General features: G+C 38.9%; 1 protein-coding gene across 1 annotated transcript in view; it reads right to left on the reverse strand.

Moving 5' to 3' along the window:
- Window positions 1-9,153: 9,153 nt before the first annotated feature.
- Window positions 9,154-26,279, reverse strand: part of Herpud2 (HERPUD family member 2) — a 42,860-nt gene continuing 25,734 nt past the window's right edge. Inside the window, exons 5-8 of the mRNA XM_021644996.2 lie at window positions 14,315-14,437; window positions 11,292-11,615; window positions 10,497-10,611; window positions 9,154-10,013 (exon numbers count right to left, since the gene is read on the reverse strand). Of these exons, the coding sequence (XP_021500671.1) occupies window positions 9,852-10,013; window positions 10,497-10,611; window positions 11,292-11,615; window positions 14,315-14,437 (724 nt within the window). The 3' untranslated portion in view covers window positions 9,154-9,851. The remainder of the gene's footprint in view (window positions 10,014-10,496; window positions 10,612-11,291; window positions 11,616-14,314; window positions 14,438-26,279) is intronic.

The raw sequence follows: 26,279 nt of genomic DNA on the forward strand, positions 1-26,279 counted from the left end.
CACATTACAAAAGAAGAAAAAAAAATGTCACTGTCACCCAACTATAAACACTGACATTTACCACAAGGACCTCCCTGCAAGACATACTGGTGTATTGGTGACACAAATATTATGGGAGTAGCCAACCACTTTGTTTTATTGGATTTAAGGCCCACTACATGAGATAAAACCCATGCCTTGCATTGCTAAAGTGCCTAAGAACCTGAGACTAGATAGATCATAGGCCTAGCAGAAAACCTAGTACTATTATTTTGCCAAAAGAACATAGCAGGAAAAAATGAATCCTAATGACATACTCTTATACCAATTGACCAGTGCCTCACTCAGCCCATATCAGGGAAGCTTTTTGGAAGTAGATGAGAATTAACACAGAGATTGCCATTAGGAAAATGTGCAGAAAGGGAGAGACGTTGGAGTATTCAGTCTTAAATGAGATGTCTTTATCAAACCTGTTCCCTCAGTACCTGTGCAGAAAAAGAAGTGGAAAGATTCTAACAGGCATAAGTAATGGATGATCCCAAATAAACAGTGTCTTCCAGAAACAACAAGAGTGATTGATGTACACAAGAACTCAGAGACTGTGGTAACATGCACAAAAAAACTGCCAAGGTTCAAGCTAGAGAGGGTCCCAGCACCGAGAGGAGGAAGTAGACATAGGGTCCCACCCCTGACCAAGAAGCTACCTAGAATTGAATTCCCACTAGTAAAGGAAACCAGCTTTCTCTAAAGGAGTTTCACTGGTTATATCAACCACAGTCCATGGTGAAGAACAGTTGGCCAACACAAAATGAACTCAGTGTTGTGTTTTGGATTTTCCTCTCATTTTGCAAATATATGGTCTTTTGTGGGCATTCCCAGAAAGGGACCATTGGGGTGCACAGCCTGGGGTGACTTTCGCAAACATCAGGCAGAGGGTGCATGGCCTGACATTGGGGAGCCAGCCGGGAAGACCAACAACAATAGCAGGCTCAGAGATGGTGTGGAGGAACTTGGTTGCCCAAAGCTATGTGGAGTGCTCTCTCTTCCGAGCATCTTCTAGCCCTCAGATTGCATTCACCCAACTCCAGGAGTGACTATGGTCCCTCTCACCTCCCCCTCAGCTTAGAATCCCTGATCTCACCCCTGTCCTCACCCACAAGCTGGACCATTTGGAGGAGGACCAACAGTCTTTTGTTTTCATTTCTGTGTGTTGTTTGTTTGTTTCTTGGCGGGGTTTGTTTTTGTTTCTTGTGTTTTTACTTTGTATTTTGAAGTACTTTGTATTTCTCTCTACATGGTTGGGTAGAGAGAAAGGTGGAGAGGATCTGGGAGGAGTTGAAGGAGGAAAAAAAAAACAATCAAAATATATTGTATGAAAACATTTTCACTAAAATATAAGAGATAATGAACCTCTCTCTCCCCCACCAAAAAAGTCATGACACTACATAATAAAACTAAAGAGGATATCTTTGGACACAAACACACATAAAAAAATCCTCACACTCATTCTAAGTAATATGCTTATGGATTGAATTCTCAGATATATTACTCCTCCTCCTCCTTCCAGCTTTCCAAGACAGGGTTTTTCTGTGTAGCCCTGGCTGTCTTGGAACTTGCTGTCTAGATCAAGCTGGCCTCAAACTCAGAGATTCGCCTTTTTCAGCCTCCTAAATTCTGGGATTAAACCTGTGTGCCACCACTGCCCAGATTACATTACTTTTTTTAAATTGCACTCTACATTATCGCTTCTTATATGCAAAATATAGAAGATGTGGTTTTCATATCATAAAATGCTTTACTTTTTGCTATGAGACCATTAAAAACTTTCCTCATAAAAGACATCCTAACTGTAATAAAAGGGAGCCCTTCTCCAGCTCACTGCAGAAATGGCTAATTCTACTACTGGTAGAGAAAGCACACGAGATGAGCCTGAACCAAAGGGCATGAGGAAGTCCCCAAAAGAAAACACTCAGTAGTAGGACATCTCAGTGGATACAGGAGCCCTTTGAAAGAGCTACTAGGCAAAACTGGAGGGGGAAGGGCACAACAAAACAAAGCAGGGATCATGTTAAAACCCAAAGTATAAAACAAGTAGAATGAGCCTCAGTCAACACCAATAAATGACAAGACAAGCTTTGTGTGGAACGATTTCTAATGCTTTATGTAGACATACTACTCAGAGTGGGGCAAACTTACCTAGTTCTTTTTGGGGGGAGGGGTTCGAGACAAGGTTCCTCTGTGTAGCCCTCGCTGCCCTGGACTTGCTTTGTAGATCAGGCTGACCTTGAACTTACAGAGATCCACTTGCCTCTGCCTTCCTAGGGCCGGGAGCACAGGTGTGGACCACTGTGCCCTGCTCCCACCTAGTTCTTAAGTAAAGGCAGCACATAGCACCTCTTACAAAGATCCCCTGTAGAAAGAAGGGGGGGGGGGTGTACGGAGGGCTAAGAGCTTCCCAGAAGAGAAACTATCTTAGGGAAGTGATCAGTCAGTATTAATAGTGCTAAGCATGTGCCTCAAAATGTGATGAAAATGGCACTTTATTTCTGAGTTCTCCCTACAGTTAGTTATGGGCAAAAGATCAGCACAATTCAAAATTGAGGGACAACTCATAATATATATGGCCCTTAACCCTCAAAATGAATGAGGTCTTCAAAAACAAATTGGTCTGAGAGAGTTTTGAAACTGTGAATCGACTTAATAATTAGAAGACGACTTAATAGTTAGAAGAAGGAAAACCTACCCAAACATAGAGAGGATTCTGGAACAAAAACAGAACAAGCCATTCAAGATCTGAGAAACTATAAGCTATAGTTTCAACATAATCTATTAAAATTGGTTTATGAGCTACAACAAATGTCCTGAACTAATGTAAGCAGAGGCTAACAGGAGAAATTGTTAAGTGGGTCATGTGGAAGTCTGTATTAGTTTTGTAACTTTATTGTAATACTTCTAAAACTTCTAAAATTGTAAATTCAGATCTTAAGAGCTAAAGAATGATATAAAAAACAGCACTCAGTAATTAAAACCATCTTGATTTAGATTTTTTTTTTTTTTAGTTTTAGGCAATAATGATTAAATCCCTGTATTATGGAATTAGATAAAAGAAACATCTCCCTAGGGAACAGCTAAATGGGGCATAAGGCACAGGATGGCGTCTCATTAAGCAGATACTTAGTATGTGAAGAGATTTTTGCTACTGCAGAGCTGTCTAATATTTAAATGACTCTTGCCTGGAAAACAACAGTCCAGGTCAACCACCAGGAACTCTGGAAGATATAGAGAGATCCTCAGATAGTTGCAATGAATAGCCAACTCCACAAAAAGCATTTCATTTCTCCCAACCAGCACCTTTACGTCACCTGTACAAGGAACATCTCTATTTTCTCTATATGTTTGTTTCTTTAAAACATTCCGTAATCATAGAAAAGTACAATTTTATAATATTTGTTACTTTCAAGTTTGAAGTAATTTCAAAATTTATAAAACATTACAAAAAAAACCAGTATTGAAAACATTCCTGTATACCATTTATTCGTCTTTTCAAAATGTTAATATTGAAGATAGCACAATAATAGTACAATAATCAAAACCATGATAGGACCATTGAAGTGTCACTGTGAGCTAAGCTAAAGGCTATATTCAGTTGCTAACAGTTGCCCCACAAATGTCCTTCACCTGAACTCCTCAGTGCACTTAACTGCCCTGGCCCCTTACTTCCTCCAATAATTAATTGATAGTTCCTCAGCCTGTGTCTCTCAAGGCCTTGATCCTTCTGTGAAGTGTGATAAAGCAGGGATATTCCCAATGTGGCTTCATTTAAAGCACCTCTGCATAGTCTCCAGGCTGGCTGGAAGGAGCCTGAACTGGGTTTCCTGCAGGAAAAATTTGCAATTACCAGCAAGCCCTAGAGCAGATGGAGGAGTGTGGGAATATGGTTGACAGGAGCAGGCCTGCACCACTCCCACCCCACCACCCCTGGCTCATAGATAAAGGGAATTTCTAAATCTCTTGTCTCTTTGAACACCTTCCACAGTGCCAAGTTTCTAGTATCATTCACAAAAACTGCTGAGGGGGTGAATGCCCAAGGTGACTCATCAGGGCTCGTTAGGACCAGGAGTAATTAACAGCCATGGTCTCCAACCTTGGCATTTTACATCAAAACCACATTATCAAGGACAAGTGTTTCCTCTCTTACATGCTTTTTCATGTTAAGGTAGCATCCTCCCCATCAGGGTCCCAAGAGCTGAAGGAAACAAGTCAACAGCACAGATCATGTGGTACTACATCACCACCTAGCGTTCAAAGTGACACAGTGCAGCCATCTACCCCTGCTGCTCTGCTCATCCCTGGGACTAACTGGTCCATGATCTTCAAGAGCAAATATAAAGATTTGGCAAGTTTGCTCCAACTTTCCAGCGTGACAAAACATATTTTCCAGCGGAAAGCTCTGGAGTCGAACAATCTCTCCTCTCCTTTCAGCCACTATACCAGTGGTTCTCAACCTGGGGTCGTGACCCACATAGAGGAAATAAAGCAAATAGCCTGCTTCTCATATATTTACATTACACTTCATATTTACAATTCATAACAGTGACAAAATTACAGTTACTAAGTAGCAACATAATAATTTTATGGCTGGGACTCATCACAACACAAGGAACTGTATTAATGGTCTCAGCACTAGGAAAGTTGAGAAACGCCGCTCTATACACTTTTGTAAACTAAAATCTTCCATGCCAACCTGAAACAATCAGACCTTCATGAAAGGTTTGAGATTTAGCAAAAAAAGCCAAATTGATTTCCGGGGGCCAACCTGCAAGTGGGAACAGGAGCTCTAACACCAATTGCCTCCATTTGAACACCAGCTCCTTCATCCTCATCCTCTCCTTTCTCCCACATGCTGTGAGTCTGTCTTCTGACCATCTTGAGGCAAGACAGAACCCTAAGTATGTTGCTATGCTTCAAAAGCAGGCCAGTTACCTAAACAGGCTGCATGTTCTTAAGTGTTTCTTACCAGAAAGGCTTCCTGTGTACTGAGCACACCAGCTCCTGCTCAGTTCTTTTTTGCTTAAAGATGGGATTTGGGGAAGGGGGAAGGAGGGTGGGACTGGGGCAAGAGGAGGGAGGGGCCTATGACTGGGATATAAAGTGAATGAATGGATGGATGAAGAAAGAAAAGGAAGGAATAAAGGAAGGAAGGAAGGTAGGAAGGAAGGACAGGAGTCTACCACAAAGGGCCTCTGAAAGACTCTACCCAGCAGTGTATCAAAGCAGATGCTGAGACTCAGAGCCAAATACTGGGCAGAATGCAGGGAATCTTATGAAAGAAAGGGAAGATAGAAAGACCTGGAGGGGACAGGAGCTCCAACAGAACCAAAAAATCTGGGCCCAGGGGTGCTTTCTGAGACTGATACTCCAACCAAGGACCTTGCATGGAGATAACCTAGAACCCCTGCACAGCTCAGCCTCCAAGTGAGTTCTCTCTCCCTGAGGTTTCAGAGGAAGACAATGCAGCCAGTCCTGATGAGACCTGATAGTCTAGGGTCAGATGGAAGGGGAGGAGGTCCTCCACTATCAGTGGACTGAGGAAAGAAAAAGAGAAAGAAAGAAAGAAAGAAAGAAAGAAAGAAAGAAAGAAAGAAAGAAAGAAAGAAAGAAAGAAAGAAAGAAAGAAAGAAAGAAAGAAGAAAGAAAGGAAAGAAAGGAAAGAAAGGAAAGAAAGAAAGAAAGAAAGAAAGAAAGAAAGAAAGAAAGATTTCCTCATTCTTTTAATGTGCCCTTAAACTGGTGGTATTAGTGTCATTATGTCTTGCTCTTTATCCAGGTTGAAATTAGAATATTTAGCTCATATATGCTTAATATAGGTATTGCTGTTTCAGGCTATCAAACTTGTTTCCTCTTCGTTGTTCTGGTTTCCTATTTCTCACTTTTAGCTGTTCTTTGGATTATTTGTATCATATTCTCCTGCTATTATTTTTACACTTTTAGAAAACACCATAGAAATTGAAACATACCACTATTGTTATTAATTTGTGTATGCTTTCATGTTTGTGTGCATTTGCACGCACACATGCATGTGTAAGATAGAAGCTAACCTCAGGAGTCATTCCTCAGGAGTCATCTATGTTGTTTTTAAGGCAGGGCCTCACACTGGGCCTTAGGTTTAAAAATTTGTCTTTGCTGGCTGTCAAGTAATCTCCTAAAATCCACCTGTCTTCACTTCCATGCCACTGGGATTACAGAAACCTGCCACCAGCTTTTTAAGTAGATGCTAAGGATCAAACTCGGGTCCCCTTGTCTGCATGGCAAGTACTTGACTGACAGTTATCGTCAATGTATCATTAACTTCTTTTTAATATACCATTTTTAAAGTTTTATTGAAGATTCTTCTCTCATTCAATACTATAATTTTCCCTCCCTCCACTCCTACCCATCTCCAATCATTACTTTCTAACACAAAGTTAACATCTTCATTGTTTTCAAGACAATTCAAGAATTAATATTAATGAACTTGGCTCCTGGACTCTTACTTTTGTTCCTAATAAGTCTTCTAAAATTTTTTATTCAGTTTCCCAGCCCTTACATCAGCAAATGCCAATCAGTGTTCTCAGCTCTGAAAACACTTGTATTTCTTTCTAGACAGCCCTGGGAACATGATAATAAATGTGACTTTTCTTGTTGTCACAACATAAGGGTTAATACAAAACAAGCGCATCCTAATTTGCTTAGAACAAAGAATCCCACATGCCTTATTTGTATAACTGGGTAACTGTAAAGAGTGGAAGGTAGGAAGTAGAACAGAATGCTATGGTGTACTACCTGCATGATTTGGGTTAATTAAATGTGCTCTCACCTAGAAAAGAGAAGTAACATTGGAAGTTACAACTTTTGAGTTGTCTTTAAAACATTTTAAAGTGAAGGTATACACTTAGCTGGGACCAGGTGTCCTGATTAGTGTTTTGATACAAGCTAATTATCTAGGCTGAGAAAATGCCTCAATCAGACTACCTGTAGGCAAGTCTGTAAGGTATTTTCTTGATTAGTGTTTTATTTGGGAGCACCTAGCCAACTGTGGGCAGTGCTACCCCTGGGCAGGGGATTCTGGGTGATATGTGAAAGCAATCAGAGCAAGCCAGCAGGCAGAAATTCTCCATGGTCTACCTCCATATTAGAGCCTTGAGTTCCTGCCCTGACTTCCCTTAATGATGGAGTTTTACGATGAAATAAATCATTTTCTCCCCATGCTGCTTTTGGTCATGGCGCTTATCACAACAATGAAAATGTAACTAGGACAGCAGGAATATGTGTTTGAACATCAGTATTAGTTTAAACATATTCTAGCTTATTACTTTTAGTGTTATTTAACTGGACAAGATAGCCCCAAAACAGCCTTTTCTGTGCTTCTTCCATGAGAATGGCAATTGGTGAAGACCATGTGTATTCACAGAAGAGCTGCCTCTTCTGTAGTCTTGACCCACTTGAGACTTGAGCTACTGAATATGTTCCAAGAACAGTGTGTGCAGGCGGTGGCATTCTCATTTTGTAAAGCAGCTAAGTTAGAGGAAGAGTCCAAATTCAGCAGTAGGACTGGGAAGTTAAGTGTTGACAAGATAACTTCCAAACTGGTCCCCAAGACTGGGACCTCCGGAATGTACCCATTAAGTATAGAGCAAGGATACATGCAACCATGGGGGACTGCTATAGAAAGAGACCAGTCTTTGGTAGGGTTAAAGCTTCACTGTACTGGGCAAAGCTTCTTCCCACGAATTCTGACTAGGAAGCCTGAGAGCTCAGCAACAGAAGTCCCGAGTGATGGCTGAGCTCTCTTGAAGAGAACAACTCTCAGCAGGCTCAATAGGGGCCTTGAAGGAAAGGCATGCACTGCTCCATAACAGGAAGCACAGTCATGGATTCCTATTCTGTATAAATGTTTCTAGATGTCTGAATATTGGAACATCCAAAGCATAATGAATGTATGAGAAATGAGACACAATAAATATGCTTTCTACCTACCACCAAATGCTGCCACCACTTTGTAATTGCAAGGCTGGACCTTCAACCAGTGGAGATGAGCCAGCCAGCCCCACTGGCTTCCTAGAAACTTGCTAGCAAACAACTAACTCACCAGAGCCTGGCCTGGTTCTGTAGCTCCAATGCTACCATTCCAGATTCAACAGACACAAGGCTGCCTAACCATAGTCTACTAAAATGTCAGGTGGATATCGAGGCAAAAGCCAAAACAATAATAAAAAACCCTGCCACTGACTATACAGCTATGGCTCCAAAAATGGTCTATATCACACTACCTTGATATGTCTAATTTCAGTAGTGACAATGGAAGAGTTGGAGAAACAATTTAGTATACTGAGCTATAGCATCAATCAAACTATGAAGCAAAAGTCTTCAGCTTCCCAGCCTTGAATCACTCTTCCCTTTTGCTCACACATACATAATATTTCACTGGAGAACACCCAATCCTTTCTGTCAAGTGTAGGCAACATAAAAAGTCCTTAGAAGCATTCTAGAGAACTTTCTCGTGGTTGTCAGTAGTCAATCACTACTTGGCCTTCAGAATCATCTTTGGGTTTCTGTATAGACTCTTTTGCTTGCCGAAAACCATCAATAAGCACCACAGCTGTTTGGAACCAGATAGGCCCCTCCAAACCATGACTGACACCTGACTAGTTTTTTGGGGGGTGTTGTTTTATTTTGTTTAACCAAGACTTACTGAAAGTAACTACATGGAGATAATAATTAAAAACAATAACACATTTACTATTCCTAGAATCCATAGCTGTACCACTCTCAAGGAAAATTTCACAAGCATCTTCCTCCTGAGGCTCTGCTTGGGCTGAGAGACAACAAGGCTGCTCATTTCCTCCTACAACAATGTCCCCAAGATGTTGCAAGCTCAACAAATTCCTCTAGCTCCCAGCACAAAGAAATAAACTTATCAAGAGTCTCAATATCTCTACATTCTTCTGCCACTACCCTGTAGGTGCCTCAGGTTCATTTCTGCCAGTGTCAGACAGCCTGAAAACAAAGAGATGCCGTTTAGAATGGAAGGCCAACCTGACTTGAAGGACAACCTTTCCAAAAAACGAGCAAAATTTAAACATGGTTTTGAACGTAAATTAGTATTGAAGCATGAATAAATATCCCATAAGGCTGTTTATCGTAACTGATTTTTTATTTAAAAAATTACAAGGAGCAATTTCCAGCATATTTTATAAAAGTTCTGCCATATCAAACATTTTGTATCACTTAATTCCAATGAAGAGCTGCCTTTTTTTTTCCTTTTAAGGTACTAATTCCAACTGATGGGACATGTGTCCTTAAAATAGAAAGTTTCCATCATTTATTCAAATGTCAAAATTAAGATTTTTGAGAAGTTTATTGCTTTATGGTGGGCAAGATGCTACTAGCACATTTTAAGTAAATAAACTTTATTAAAAACTATGAGGTCATTTCTGTTTAAAACTTTCAGGATAATTCACAGAAAATAGATATATTTATTCAAAGTACACATTGAAGGGCTGGCCATCTAGCTATGAACATTAAAGGTGTAGCAGCTCTTGAAAGAAACAACACACAATGGTTCCGCTTGGCGCACTACACATAATTGAAATGAGTAAAACTGGAAGACCAGTACTGTTATGCTATGTTCTGTTAGGATCTTTAAATGAACAAAAATCACACTTAGTAGTCCATTTGTGCTTAAAATATTCATATGCGTGAGAAGCTTAAAGAAAAGACCTCTGTACATGATCATCAAAAGAAAAGTTATACATTTTTTTGAAATTGCACTGTTATTTAAACCACTTTCCTAAAGTCAAACCCTCCTTTGCAGCTGGCACAGTTTTTCAGGTCTAATTGGCAACTTGGGGAGGCCCCTCTGGTATTAGTGAAGTAAAAAAGGTGGTGATAAAAGACCAAGCTGAAGCCATTAACCCAGGCCTTTGAACTGCACTGGAATCTTCACCTGCATCTTCTGCACTCTCATCTTCAAGTCCATCATCCATAAGGCGCTCCTTTCAAACAACATAAACATACTCTGAGTAACTGGAACCACAAACACCAACCTATAATAGCACAGGGGACAGCTAAATACTTTCTTCTAAGTATGTAGGTCTAATGGTAGATCTGAGGCCATTAGATATCTCTGTGAAGTCTAAAATTCCTAAATAATTCTGCAGTATGCAAATAATACTGCTAATTATTCATTTGCAGTATGCAAACATATTGCCAGTATAACAAATTCTCACCACAAACATAATTTTCTTTCAAGACTACTTTTTGAGTCTAATTCTTCCCACTTATTCCAACATATGTAATGACTGACTCAGTGGTACATGCTAAGTTCCCCAAATGAATCCACCACAGTTTCTACATTAGCTTTTCTTTGGGTACTTCCACAGATATCTATGGATCATCCAAGACTCCGTTATTATTTGTGCCCCATATAGGGCTAAGGATTATCTACCTTTAATATCTACACAAGCTTAATAACCTACCATTTCTTCAAGTTCTAGATTGTTTGCATTTTGCCCATCATTGTTAACTTCAACATTGTTGGGAGCCTGTTGCTGACCGCCTTCTTGCCTGAAAGGAAACCATCCAGCTTGGTGTCTGTTCGGTAAAATGAAAAGAAAATGAGCCACAATCACTTGTATTTGTAACACAATAAAATAGTTTCCCTCAAGAAAAAAAAAAATGATAAAAATAAATAGTATCTGCCTTTGTGCCAAGAAATTTCTCAAGGTAATAACAGTAAAACAAAACCCAATTCAAATCTAAAAGCTTATCCTGGACATAACTAGCTCAATGTGATACATTAAATCACAAAATCTTTTGGGGCTTTTTTTTTTTTTTTCAAAGTAAAATATAACTAGGTATATATCTTTCCTCCTTAGAGAGAAGGCAAGGCCAGGAAAAAAAAATCTACCTATGAAAACAGTGTGACCTCTGTTTATATAAGTATTGATAAATATTACTTAAAAAAAACATACTTAAAGCATTTATCAAATATTTGAGTTCTAAATAACTGGAAGTCTGTGAATCACTGAATTAAAAATGTATATAAAATACAATAAACAAAAACTCTGCTTTTAAACAATTCTGATAAATATTCTTACGTTAATGCCTCTTGCCCTTGCTTTTGGTTAGCACCCACAGGCCAGATACCTGAAGGCCAATAGTAAAAATCCTTCCTTCAACATTTCTAAGTGACTACACTATGCCAGAGTCTGTGATAAACAGTTTCAAAAGCAATTAAAAGAAACCCCAAATGGTTAATGTCCGTCACTCACAAATACACCAGCAGCATGGCTCCCATTACCATGATAAACCGACTAAAGGAGGAGTAGAAGTATACGATGCTGAGGAGAACTGCAGCTCGCGAGAATGTGTACACCCAGTCGAGCCAGTCCCGGTTGAAGTCTTCTTCGTTTAGTACTGGGCCTCCCTGTGCATTCATTTGAACATTCTCATTCATGGGTCCGTTTTCTTGGGCCACTAGGTTAGGAGCTGGTGGAGGCTCTTCTCCAGGAACATGTGCCACATTCAGAGGCGGTGATGCAACAGGCTGGGCTGAGCTGGCATGTGATGTGGCCTGAGCTGTAACTGCAGCTTGACTGAAATATTCACCAAAATATTGAAAACAAAACAAAAAAACAACAATAACAAACTTTAACATACTATGAATTTTTAAATGTCTTAGATATTGCAAATTTTTTTAAGCCATAATCTTGAGTATCATACTCTTGCTCTGTATTTCTTAGGAAGCGGTTTCCAGTGGAATAGTGGGGCTACGGAAAAGGTGTTTGCTTAGCCTGGCAATCTCAGCCCACCACCAAGAGAAAAAAGAAATAACCACTATTATGGTTAAACTGGCTTGCAAGCTGATAGGGAGTAGGTACAAATCTTTCGATTAGTGACTTTTTACTATTCTACATGGGATGAACACCTCAGAGCTACCAAATTCCCCTCAAGCCACTCTGACTTGCTTGTCTAAATATGGGTTTAAATATTAAATAAATCCTGGAAAAAAAAAAACACTCTGTAACCCCAACCCTGGTTTGGAGGCACCTCCATTTGAGGATCTCAGGTCCCTCAACCTAAGAAAGACTCGTGTCCTGAAAAGTGCTGATGTGACTGTGTGTCAGAACAGGGATATGCAAGATGACCAGAGTGTGATCCGTGGAGCTCACATGATGGAAGGAGAGAAACAATCCCAGAAGTTGCCCTTTGCTTCTACATATGCGACATAGTATGCATTCGCACACACACCAAGTAAAAATAAAATGTGATTTTAAGAAATTTTATTTTTTTAGTCAGAAAAAGGGCTGGGGATGTGACTCAGTTGTTATGGTGCCAACCTACCATGCATGAAAGCCCAGGGCTCCATTCCTAGCATCACATTAAAACTGGGCATGGTAGCATGTACACACATATAGTCCCCACATTAAGAAGGTAGAAGCACTTCCAGAAACAGTTCAAGGTCACCTTTGGCTAAAAAAACATTTTGAGGCCAGCCTTGGCTACATGAGACCCTGCCTCAGAAAGAAAACTAAGGTTAGAATTAGTCTGTACATTACAGGTCCGTCCTCACCCCCCATAGTAACATGGCTGGGATTTAAGGGTAAGTTGTAGAATGAGTCTGATATGATTTTGTAAATACTGAAGCTGAAACAGGTACACAGGGATTTGTTTTACCATTTTGTAATATGTATTTTTGTTTTACTATTAAGTGTTTTTAAATGGTCAACTTGTTAATAAAGCTAGTTAAGACAGCTAAAGAAAATTAAGAAAATGATGTTCCACAGGCTATAAATTCCTATTTAAACCAATATGCTAGAACCTTGTTTCTAAATAAGCCTTTCATTTTAAAACATTTCTTATCCTATGACCACTTTGCTACATGGGTGATTAAGAGCCTGAGACTCAAAAGTTAAATCTCACACACACACACACACACACACACAAACACACAGTAATTTGATTTCGACAGTAAGCTGCAGCAATGTCTCACTCATTTTACATGATTCTCTTGGAGGTTACAAACAGAACAAATAGCATAAAACAAAGTACAAAGCCCAAAGGCATCACTAAAAGATAGTTGTCACCATGATACTGTGCCTCCCTGAAGCCAGTGTTTATGAATGAACACTAGCATAAGAGGCTCTTAAAGCAGGTAAACCTTGTACAGGTATTTATATACATCTCCTTTAGGATGGAGGAAAGAAAGTCAGTAGACATTTGGAATAAAAAAAAAAAAAACTGATTCAACAGTATGTTTAAAAAAGTTACTTGAAGTAGGATAAGGTTATATTATGAGACAGAAAAGGCTACTGAGAAGTAAAATAGATTTAAAATGAGAAAAGATTTGGCTGAAATGTTGAAAGCAGGATTAATAAACTCAATTTATATCATTTTTTAAGGTACTGGGTTCAGGGAAAAGCTAGAATCTACATGGTCAAGTCCAAGAGCTTTTCTGACAACTAATAAGGGAAGTATCACTGACAAAGAACCCAGAAGGAAGGCACTTAAAGAATGAAGGAGCCCAAGTTTAGGTGTACTGAACTCAGGGCAAAGGCTGTTACTCCACAGAGAACTTCCCAACAGGCAGCGACAGAAGAAGCACAGAAGGTGAAGAGCTAACAGCTGCAGCCATGGAAGAAAGGAATCCAAGAGCACAGCACAGGACAGATTGCTGGGTGTCAGCAGGCACAGAGTAGGTAGGTCAATATCTGTCAAACTGAGCAAGGAATGCTGCTGTTAAAAAGAAAGGTAGAAAGATGAGAAAGATAAAAAAAGAGAGGAAGAACAATACAAACAGAGGAGGACACAAAACAGTGTGGAATGGGTGCATAGGATGAGGATGAATGGGAGAACAAAGCAGAGACATAACTCAGTGATGAGATTGAATGCAGTGACCATATGGGTCACTAAGCCCTATACTTTTTATGGCCCCTTTTCCTTTGACTTTTTGTCTCCATGTAGACCTGCAGCCTTTCAGGAATATTCTCTTTTGGACTTCTGCATCATGTTAAAAAAAAAAAAATGTACCTGAATACTGCTAAATGAAATCAGGGGCAAGAAAAAAGAGGCTAAGAGCAGACTTAGCTGATATAAAATGGAAGGCAATGCAATGCTTTTTCCATTCAACAAGTAATTTAAAGTAAGTGTCTTCTGAGTTTATAAATTCCTACCCAATAATTCTGAAGTAACTAAGAGATGATAGCAACAAATGCAATCCCAAATCAACTTAGTTAGGATAAGAGAGAACATTAAGCCATTAACAGAGCAGCTAAAACAACGAGCTCAGACTTACTATTGCATATAATACTGATGAGCATACATTTGCTGCCACCACAGCATCTGCAATGGGCTGAGAGCAGGGTACACTGGGAATCCAGGTGGCACACCTTGTCCAGGAAACTGCTGATCCACATTTCTGCAATAAAGAATAAATGACATCTTTTAATATGTTCAAAAGCTAAAAACACTCCTTCGAACTGCTTTGTGAACTGTAAGTCAATCACTGATAGACCAGTTTTAAATCTTACTAAAAAGATACCAATTATAACTATTCTTCAAATAACACACTACATCTTACCTAAGTTGGCCCTGGGAACAACAATCTAGCCAAAATAAGTCATCCACAAAATATGCAGCAAAAATGAACAAAGCCAAGAATACTCTGATGTCTAAGTACATGCTCTTTAAGAATCAAAGCTAGAAAATAAACCTCATGACATATTATTTTGAGGATTAGGTCACAGCCAAGTAATAAGTTTTTATTAAAAATATAGCAGCCAAATAATTTAAAATAAATACAAACATTTCAAATATAAACTATCCTTTAAAGAGTCAAGAGTGAAGAACATACTTCTGAATATATTTTTAAAATACGTTAAAATTCTATCAGTTAAATAAAACTTGTGGAAAGTCAACATTAACTTCCTATGCTTCAGTTTCCCTAATCCTGAAATGGAATCTTCCTCAAAATGTTGTCACTTTATATTAGTAAACACTAGAGTTATGATCTGAATGCAGCATGTCCCAGGTAGGCTCATGTGTTTGAACACTTGGTCCACAGCTGGTGACACTGTTTTAGAAAGTTGTGGAACCTTTAGAAGATACAATCTTGCTGGAGAAAGGGAGTCAGGGGAAAGGGGAAAGGCCTTAAAGTTTTAATAGGCCAGCCCCACTTCCTGTAGACCCTGTGCTTCCTGACCCACGGTGACCAGGGAGCCCGCACTTGTGCAACAGTGCCTTCCCCACCATGATGGCACTTCCCCTCCAACTGTGAGCCAAACTAAACGCTCCCTTAAGTTGCTTGCCAAACATTTGATCATAACAAAGTTACAGTTAATCAGCTTTACTTTTATTCCCCAGACCTTAAATAAGTCTTAAATAAGACTGCAACTCCAAAATATGCAATATAGGACTTAGCAATAAAAAGACTCCTAATGACATTTTGCTATACTCATAGATCAGTGCCTTGTTCAACCATCTTCAGAGCTTCCTCCCACAGTAGATGAAAACAAAAACAGAGGCCCATAACAAACTGCAGAGAGTGAGAAACCTTGGAACACTCAATCCTAAATGTGACGTCTCCATCAAATCATTCCCCTCAGAGCTCAGGGAACCTTATGGAAAAGGAGGTAGAAAGACTATAAGAGCCAGTGGAGATGGAGAACATCAAGGAAAGAAGGCTTTCCAAACATACCAGGATTGACATACACATGAACTCTCAGAGACTGTGGGAGCAGGCACAGTTCCTACATGGTTCTAACCCAAATGGGGTCCCAGCACTTGAGAAAAGAAAAGAATACAAGCCCAAATCCTAACCCAGAAGCAATCTTCTCTAACTGATAGCCACCACAAATGAAAAGTCTTACTACATATTCAAACAACTATTAAGGCCAGGCCTGACGCCCAGCAGTAGAGAGCCAACACTAAACAATATTTTTAGAAGCTTCTTGTTTCATAATGCTTTATCTGGGCATTGTTTTTATTTATTTTTCTTTCCTTATAGGTCTTTTGCATATGTAGTACAGTTTCTAGTGTTGAGTTTTTATAGGATTTGTGCGTATGTGAATATGAGTCTCTGCATCTCTATTTCTTGTACTTTTTCTTTGGCTTTTTTTCTCCTAGTAGTTTTGCTTGCTTCATCCCATTCTAGCTCGTTTGTTTTTATCATTATCATACCATTATCATTATCATCATCATCATCATCATCATCATCATCATCATCATCATCATCATCATTTAGATGCCTGTTTGTATTCTAATGACAGAGAGAAAGCAAAGTTTGTGGATGTGGGTAAGTGGAAATAGATGAGGACCTAGGAGGAGTTGGGAGAGGAGAAACTGTGATCAGACTATATTATATGAAAACTGAAAATCTATTTTTAGTTAAAAGGAAAAACATAGATATTTGTATAAATCAAAACAAATATGGGGTATATACGCAAATAGACACAGCACTTGTGAATGTGTTAACTCTTTTGTTTGCATAGTGTGCACAGTGTACACATTTGTTAATGTAGCACGTAGAGATGTGCAGGTATATAAGCATAAGGTACACGCTTCTGCTTGTGTATATGTGTGTGTGTGTGTGTGTGTGTGTGTGTACATAGAGGCCAAAGGTCAATACTGGCTGCCTTCCTTTATTGCTCACCACATCACTTTTTTGAAAGCCTGGAGCTTATCAATTCAACTAAAGTAGCTGAGCAGCCAGCTCCAGCAATTTGCTTATCCCTACTCCCACCATGTCCAGCCCTACTCCCAGAGCCGGGTTTACAGACATGTAGCACTGTGCTTAGCTTTTATGTGGGTACAGGAGATACAATCCAATTTTTTCAATCCTGGAAACTATAGACCTTTAAAAAGTGTAAAGAGTGATTTTTTTTTAATTTTTTTCTACCTTTTATCTTAAGAGAAAGAAAAACCAGTCTTCTCATTCTGAAACTATACTTATTCTGACATAATAGATTGTATTTCTTAGAAATTTATGGACCTCTATTTGCAGGTGTAGGTTTATTCTATAGGTAGAATAAAGTTTAAAATATATCCCTAACAGTTTAACTACCCCAAACTGTTCTAAATTAGGTCTCTACAACCAACATGTCTTTAGTGCATGTCTTTAGTCCCAGTACTAGGGAGGCAGATGCAGACAGATCTGAGTTCGAGGCCAGCCTGGTCTACAGAGTGAGCTCCAAGACAGCCAGGGATACACAGGAAAGGAAAAAACAAAAACGGAAACCTGTCTCAAAAGAACATAGATAGATAGATAGATAGATATAGATAGATAGATAGATAGATAGATAGACAGACAGACAGACAGACAGACAGAGATAGACAGAAAGACAGACAGAGTCTAGTGATACTCCAGACATTGTTGATCTCTTAGGGTATCAAACACAAATTAAAGCAATGATGTGCTTTATTTGTTTCCTAAGTTGGAAGACAATAAATTTAAAAATCTAGTAATATTCCAGACCCTGTTGATCCATAGCATCATAAACACACACACACACACACACACACACACACACAGTACTGACAAAGGGCACATGTGAAATAAACTTTTCAAGAACAATGTCTAAAAAGTAAGAATGTTCTCATATTTACTTGTTTTGTAACTCTGCTTCTGAAAATTATCTAAAAGTAACAGGTATGGAAATAGGGACAAAACTTCATATCATTGCCTTTGAGTCATTGTATACACTTGTCCTACAACCTTCCTAACATTCCCAGCCTCCTTTTCTCTAACTGTGACAAAAGGTCATTGATTTAAATCTATATATAGCCTTGGCACTCAACTCCATGTTGAAACAGTTCTTAATTGCTGTCTGAGGGAGTTTGCTCTCTTACCTATCTACTTTGACCCATCCTGACATCACGAAATCCTTGCAAAATATGAAACAGTCAATATATATATATATGTATGTATATATATAAAAGGATGTATGTACTGGTTATTCATCATTTAACTATTTAATAGCTAAGATTGGAACTAATCTAAATATTTGTCAATAAAAAGGGTAGGCTCTGAGGTAGAGCTATTCCCAATTTTCTAAGAAACCTCCAGACCACTCCTGGGCATATACCCAAAAGATGCTCCACCATGGAGCAAATGCTACAACAAGGGCACAACTATGTTCATAGCAGCTTTATTTGTAACAGCCAGAATCTGGAAACAACCCAGATGTCCCTCAACCATGAATACATAAAGAAACCATAGAACATTTACATAATCAAATACTACTCAACTATTAAAAATAAGAGAAACAAGATTTGCAGGCAAATGAATGGAACTAGAAAAGATCATCCTGAGTGAGGTAATCCAGACCCAGAAAGACACACATGGTACGTACTCACTTATAAGCAGATAGTAGCCATAAAGTACAGGATAACCATTCTACAATTCACAGTCCCAAAGAGTCTAAGTAACAAGGAGGACCCAAGGGAGGATGCTTGAATCTCACTGAGAAGGGGGAATATATTAGACAGAGAAAGTGCTTAAAGAGAGGAAACAGGATAGAAGAGGGTATGCTGTGGGAAATGAGTTTGGGGATCAGATGTTGGGAAAGCAGTGGTGAGAGGGCAGAGGGTTTGCAGAGATAAAAGAAACTGTGGGCAATGGCATCTCTAATGTAAGCTGGAAACTATGAAAGGGTAGGCTCCTGGGAGGATATGGGGGTGACTCTAGCTGAGAACCCTAGTAGTCAGGGTAATGGGGACTGAAGAGGCCACTCGCTAACCAGACAGGTGAGGGGAAACACCAACCCACCCACAAAAGCTTTGACCCTGTCTACAAGACGTGCAGGGATACAAATAGAGCAGAGATTGAGGTAATGTCCAACCAATTCCTGGCCCAACCTGAGACCCATGGGAGCGAGCCAACCCCTGACACTACTAACAAAACTCTGCTATGCTTGCAGACTAGAGTCCAGCATAGCTGTCCTCTGAGAGGCTCCACACAGCAGATTGGAAACAGAAGCTGGAACTCACAGCCAAACATTAGATGGAGCTCGGGGAGTCTGGAGGAGGTGGGGGAAAGGATAGAAGGGCCTAGAGGGGAGAGGAGCTCCACAGGAAGACCAATAGAGCCAACTAACCTGGGCCCCAAGGGGCTCGCAGAGACTGAAGCACCAACCAAGGACCATGCATGGATTGGACCTAGACCCTCTACACATATGCACCCAATGGGCAGCATGGTCTTCACATGGGTTCCCTAGTAAAGGAATCAGAGACTGCCTCGGACAAGGACTCTGTTGCATACTTTTTGATCACTTCCCCTTGGCAGGGCTGCCTTGCCAGGCCACTGTGGAAAAGGATGCACTCAGTCCTGATGAGACTTGATGTGCTGTGGTTGGGGAGCAACTCTTTTCTGAGGGGGAGTGGAAAGGGTGCCACACCCACGCCAGTGTCGCCATAGTAGCATAAGCTACAGGGCGGGGGATATGATTTTCTCGGAAATAATGTCCCCTGGAAGGTCCCTGGCAAACTCATTTCACTTGGAAAAGAGACGTGTTTTGAGATTTTTACGTTTTTTTAGTTGTGGCTCTGGGGCTGGAATAATGAATTTTTTGATCTTTTTTTGTGACTTCTGAAATAGCACAACTAACTTTATAAAGAAATTTATTATTAGTAGATTGTTAAAGGCTTTAATAAAAATAAGTTTAAGGAAAGTAATGAATTAGATTTAGTATTAATAGGCATTAAGAATAGTAAAATAATAATAGGCTCCTTCTTAAGAAATAATAGCATGAGAGGTGCAGCTGGCAGGAGTTTTCCCCTCCCTTCAGTGCCTTGTTCCTAGAGAAGATCATAAATCTTGGGCAGGACATATGGGAGGAGGGTTAACAAAGGTGTAGTTAGATTTTGATATAGAGAAGGACTTTGGCAGGCATCTGACTTAGCTCCTGACTTTCCTCTTCATTGGTTAGCAATAATGAAACTATATTTGAGGTTTCTTTTCCTTTGTTTGCTCTGATCAAAAAGTTTTTAGGCCAAGATTATTTGTGGGTACTGCTTTATGTTTGATTGCATTTTGAGTTAAAATGTAAACTTTGTATTCTTGGTAAAAGTCTGAATGTTCTGGGAAGTATGCCAATTTTAAGGTGCCTTTTGTGAAATCATTATAAAAATACTAGCTTGATTTCAGTAAAGTTGCAGCAGAGTCAAAACCATCAAGGTGTCTCTGTCTGTCAATTCTTCGCCGAAACCGTGTCTTCCTGTCTAAAGCCTTGTTCTCCCTCGGACGACGGGAGCCCGACTGGGCCGGTCCGTGGCAGGTGGCGCCCGAACAGGGACCTGGGACAGGTAACTTTCTCTTCTCTTTCTTTTCTTTTATCAAGGCACGGTAAGGCTCTCGTCAGGATACTGCAGGTCCGCTGACAAGGAGGTCAGTTATAGATGAGTAATCAAACATGGGGCAGTCCGAATCAAAGCAAGAAAAAATGTTCCTTTCAGTTTCAAAGCATATGTTAGCAAGTCGAGGCTTTAGAGTTTCAGAAAAAGTCTTAAAGGACTTTCTTGATTTTATTAAGAAGGTCAGCTCTTGGTTCCCGGCGGAAGGCTCCCTGACCTTAGCTGATTGGAAACGAGTGGGTAAAGACATGAGAAAATATGTACAAGAACATGGAGAAGGGGAACTCCCCAATCATGCTTATCCTCTTTGGCTACAAATGAGAGAATTATTAACTGATGAAACAGATTTTGAAGGTCTGGTTCATGAAACCTCGTCTCTGTCTCTAGATCAGACGAATGAGGTGAAACCTATTAATCAGCCCACTAAATCTTATGGAACAAAAAGTAAGCCATCTTTAAAATTTGATTATATTAAACATGAATCCTCCTCCTCGTCTAGTGAAAATAAAAATGATGATTCTTCTGATGGTGATGATCTGGAGGATGAGGCAGCTAAATATGAGCCCTTTGAGGAAAGGGATCATTTTCATGATCAAGACCCTCCTCTGGTGGCTCTGGCCTCTAAAAAGCAAAGAAGGGATAAAGTTAGCAGGAGGAGAAAACCTCTGGCACCTGTTGGTTTTCAGGGAGTGGTGGAAGAAGCTAAAAAAAAAGGAGATCTAACATTCACCTTCCCAGTAGTGGAAGGAATAGATGATGAGGAACCTATTTGGAAACCTCTCTCCTTAAAAATTTTAAAAGAGTTACAAACTGCAGTGAAGACTTTAGGGGTCTCCGCTTCTTATACTTTGCAGGTGTTGGAGATGGTTGCAAGTAATTGGTTAACCCCACATGACTGGCATCAGACTGCAAAGGCTACCCTGAGTCCTGGAGACTATGTTCTCTGGAGAAATGATTATGAGGATAGATCAAAAATTACTGTTACCCAATTTACAAAGAAAAGAGGGCCAAAACCTGGGCTGGATATGCTGCTGGGTATGGGAAAATATACTACTCCCCAATCTCAAGTAAAAATACCAAAAGAGATCTTGGAGGCAATTACATTAAATGCTGTCCAAGCATGGAAAGAGTTGCCACCTCCTGGAACCAAGGGAAGTACTTTATCAGGAATTAAGCAGGCAAATGAGGAATCATATCAAGATTTTGTGTCTCGACTTGAGGAAGCAATTAATAGGATGCTACCTCCATCCAAAGGAACAAAAATGCTATTAAAACAGTTAGCATGAAAAAATGCAAATTCCCTATGCCAGGATCTGATTAGGCCTCTGAAAGGGACAGGGACTATTCAAGATTACGTAAAAGCTTGTGTGGATGCCTCACCAGCAGTCGTGCAAGGCATGGCATATGCTGCAGCTATAAAGGGTCAGACGTATAGTGCCTATGTTAAGAAAACTTATGGAGGAGGGAAAAGAGACTCCTCCAAACCCACATGTTTTAAATGTGGAAGGACAGGGCACATACAAAAGATGTGTCGAGGAAAAAATAAACAGGAGAGGTCAAGGAAAGGTCCTACTCCTGGTATCTGTCCCCGATGTGAAAAGGGGAGACATTCGAAAAGCGAATGCAGATCCAAGTTCCATAAGGATGGAACTGCTCTGACAGAAATAAAGGAGAAAAAGTCAGAGAATGAGACAAAAAACTAAATGAGGGGCAACCTCTCAGCCCCAAAGCAAAAAGAGAGGAAAAAAATTATGAATCAAAAGGTTCACTTAATCCTGAGGCTCCAAAATTTACTATTCATGATTTGCCTAGGGCCACTCCAGGAAGTGCTGGTCTGGATCTCTCAGTAAATAAAGATACAATCCTCTCATCATGGGATGGAGTATCTCTAATCTCCACCTCTGTTTTAGGGACTTTACCTCAAGGCACAGTTGGGTTAATTATTGGCCGAAGTTCAAATTACAAGAAAAATTTTGAGGTTTTGCCTGGGGTAATAGATTCAGATTTTCAAGGAGAAATAAAAATAATGATAAAGCCGTTAAAGAAAACTATACAGCTACAAAGAATAGCTCAATTGTTGTTGTTGCCATATTTAAATTTACCAAACTTAATATTAAAACAAAAAAGACAGCAAGGTCAGTTTGGCTCCTCTGATGTCGTGGCCTGGGTGCAAGACATAGGTTGTAAAAAACCATTTATGACAGTTAAAATAAATGGAAAAAATCTGCAAGGCCTTATGGATACAGGGGCAGATAAAACTTATATAGCAGGAAAGGACTGGCCTTCCTCTTGGCCCTGTGAAAGGACTTCTTCCTCTTTACTAGGGCTGGGGTTGGCATCTAATGTGGCTCAAAGTTCTCAGATGTTAAAGTGGGAACTAGAGGGAAAATCAGGAATGATTCAGCCCTATGTTATACCATCCTTGCCATTTTCTTTATGGGGCAGAGATATGATACAAAAGATAAATGTAAAATTGGTTACCTCAGATAATTTAAGCGATCAGCATTTTTCATAGGGGCCACTGAGAGCTCACTTTATGCAGATAAAATTGATTAAAAGTCAGAAGAGCCTGTATGGCTCAATCAGTGGCCCCTAACGGAAGAAAAAATACAGGCTATAGAACAATTCGTAAAAAAACAACTAGATAAAGGACATATAAAAGAGAGCAATAGTCCTTGGAATACTCCAATATTTGTTATTAAAAAAAATAAAAAAAATGGAGACTTTTACAAGACCTTAGAGCTGTTAATGCTACAATGATTGATATGGGGGCATTACAACCTGGCCTCCCCTCTCCTGTAGCAGTCCCTAAGGGATAATAGTAATAGATTTGCATGATTGTTTTTTCACAATTAAGTTACATCCAAAAGATTGTAAAAGATTTGCTTTTAGTGTTCCATCAGTAAATTTAAAACGTCCATATAGGAGGTATCACTAAAAAGTTTTTCCTCAAGGGATAAAAAATAGTCCAACTTTATGTCAAAAGTTTGTAAATAAAGCTTTAAAAAAAGTAAAAAAAAATATAAAGATACATATATTATTCATTATATGGATGATATATTGTTGGCCCATTTCTCCAGGGAAGTTATACAAGAGCTTCTCGCTTATACTATTGAGCAATTTACTAAATTTGATTTAATTATAGCTCCAGATAAGGTTCAAAAGAATAGGCCATTAAGTTATTTGGGTCAATTAATTTATGATGATTATGTAAGTTCTCAAAAGGTATCTATCAGGCTAAATAAGTTACAAACATTAAATGACTTCCAAAAATTATTAGGCAATATTAATTGGGTTAGGCCTTATTTAAAACTGACCACAGGAGAACTGAGTCCTTTGTTTCAGTTGTTACAGGGGGACTCCAATCCAAAGTCTCCCAGGAATTTGACTCCTGAGGCTATTAAAGCCTTGGCTTTGGTGAAAAAACAATTAAATAAAGCAAAGGTTAAACAGATAGCTTATAATCAAGAATGGGATTTAATTATTTTCAAAACACCATATACTCCTACAGGATGTTTATGGCAAAATGAAATTTTAAAATGGGTGCATTTACCTCATACTCAAGCAAAAATGCTTGCTTCCTATCCATATATGTGTTCCTTAATTATAAGCAAAAGAAGGATGAGATCAAAAAAATTATTTAAAAAAAATGCATAATATAATTGTTCCATATAATAAAAAACAAACAGATATATTATTAATAAAAGATAAAGACTGGGGAATAGCGTTGCAGGGCTATTCAGAACAAATTAAATATCATTACCCCCGACATCCCTTAATAGAATTTTTTAAAGAAACAGAGGTAATTTTTCCAAGAAAATGTTCTTTACAGCCTATAGATTGCGCTCTTTGCATTTTCACAGATGGTTCCTCTAACGGAAGGTTTGCAGTTTATGTCCCAGGCAGAGAACCACTAATAAGACAAGATGTACAGACTTCTGCTCAAAAGGCAGAAAATAAAGCGGTTATTTTGGCTTTTCAAACCTTCTCAAAAAAATTTAATCTTTATACAGATTCAAGATATGTAGCTAGCCTTTTTCCCGTAATAAAAACTGCTCTTTTGTCGGGGCATTCTCAAATTATTCATTTGCTTCAGGATTTACAAATTTTAATTAAAAATAGGACAAAAAAATTTTTATAAGCCACATTAGAGGGCACTCAAAATTACCTGGTCCATTAAGTCAAGAAAACTATATGACAGATGCCTTAACAAAAAAAATAGTAATAAATATATTAAAAGCTCAAAAAAGCCATGCTTTACATCATCAAAATACATTAGCCCTTAAAAGACTATTTCATATTACAAAAAAACAGACAAGACAAATTGTAAAAAATTGTGGTGATTGTCCTCAGGTGTACCATCCATTAAAAATGGGGGTTAATCCTAGAGGACTTAAAGCTCTATCATTATGGCAAATGGATGTTACTCATGTTCCAGAGTTTAAAAAATTAACATATGTCCACGTTACTGTGGACACATATTCTCATATGATATTTGCCTCAGCAAGAACAGGAGAGGCAGTTAAGGACGTCATTCAACATCTAATCCAATGCTTTACAACTATGGGATGTCCAAAAAAAATAAAAACTAATAATGCTCCAGCATATACATCAAAAGCCCTTACAGTATTCTTACAGAGCTAAAACATAGAGCATGTGACAGGTATATCATATAATCCCCGAGGACAGACAATTATTAAAAAAACACATCAAACATTAAAAAATCAAATTATCAGACTTAAACAAGCTCACACTTATTTCTCGCCTAGTCATTTGCTGAGCCATTCATTGTTTGTATTAAACCATTTAAATACTAATAAGCAGGGCAATACTCCTGCTATAAAACATTGGTCTGGGCTTAAAAATGAACAACTTCCACAAGTATATTAAAAGGATTTGTTATCCGGATCCTGTAAGGGACCGGATGCTCTAATTTCCTTTAAAAGGGGATATACATGTGTGTTTCCACAGGATGCCGACTCCCCCATCTGGATCCCAGATAGACTCATCCAGCCGGCTAATATCGAGACGGCAACAAAAAAAACAAAAACAAAAAAATAAAAAATAAAAACAAAGCTACAGAAGCTCTCGTTGATGCCCAAAAAACATGGACACAAAACAACATGGACACAACTAAAACACCTAATAAAAAAAACAAAAAAATTGGTAAAGGCTCAACAAAAGCCTAAAACCCCTAAATTTATATTTCTGGCTGTATTGTCATTACTTATGTGTCAAAATGCTGTTATGCATAGTAAAAGTTATTGGGCTTATGTACCAAAACCATCCCTTATACACCCTGTGGGTTGGATGGATCCAGATTATGTAAAAGTACTAACTAATAATACTAAACTTCTCAAAGGTTTCCAAAATTATGAGAAAAGAATAAATAGCTCAGCTTATTTAAATTTTGAGGGCAGAACTAATTCGCTCCCCATTTACATTGCCCTAAAAGGATCTCCACCATATGGTTGTCTGCCTATAAATTATCAAACTTTTCTTACAGATGCTCCTGATTTGACAGTTAAAGGCAAAAAAAAAAAAAAATGATAAAAGATTAATGTGGGAGCTTCAAATTTCTACTTTGGGGTACCTTAATTATAATGTAACTTTTAAAAAGGCTCCTTTTATGCCTCTCCCTCTTTGTGCAGAAAAATTTAGAGATAAAGATCAATTTTAAAAAAGTAGCCTTACAGGTGCCCCTAAATGGTTAAAATGTGGCTTCCCTCAGGCTACAGCTAAATATGTGCCTGTAGGGACCCATATGGAGGTTTGGGATTTTTCAGTTGTTTCAGGTAATTATGATTATACTAAATATTTAAAAAATAATTCAGATAAGTTCAATGGATATATCCCTCCAGGATTGGGACAAAAAGTACAAAGATGGTTTTCACCTGGTTATGTGGAACCTA

This window comes from Meriones unguiculatus, chromosome 1, assembly GCF_030254825.1.
Source record: "Meriones unguiculatus strain TT.TT164.6M chromosome 1, Bangor_MerUng_6.1, whole genome shotgun sequence".
Taxonomy (NCBI): domain Eukaryota; kingdom Metazoa; phylum Chordata; class Mammalia; order Rodentia; family Muridae; genus Meriones; species Meriones unguiculatus.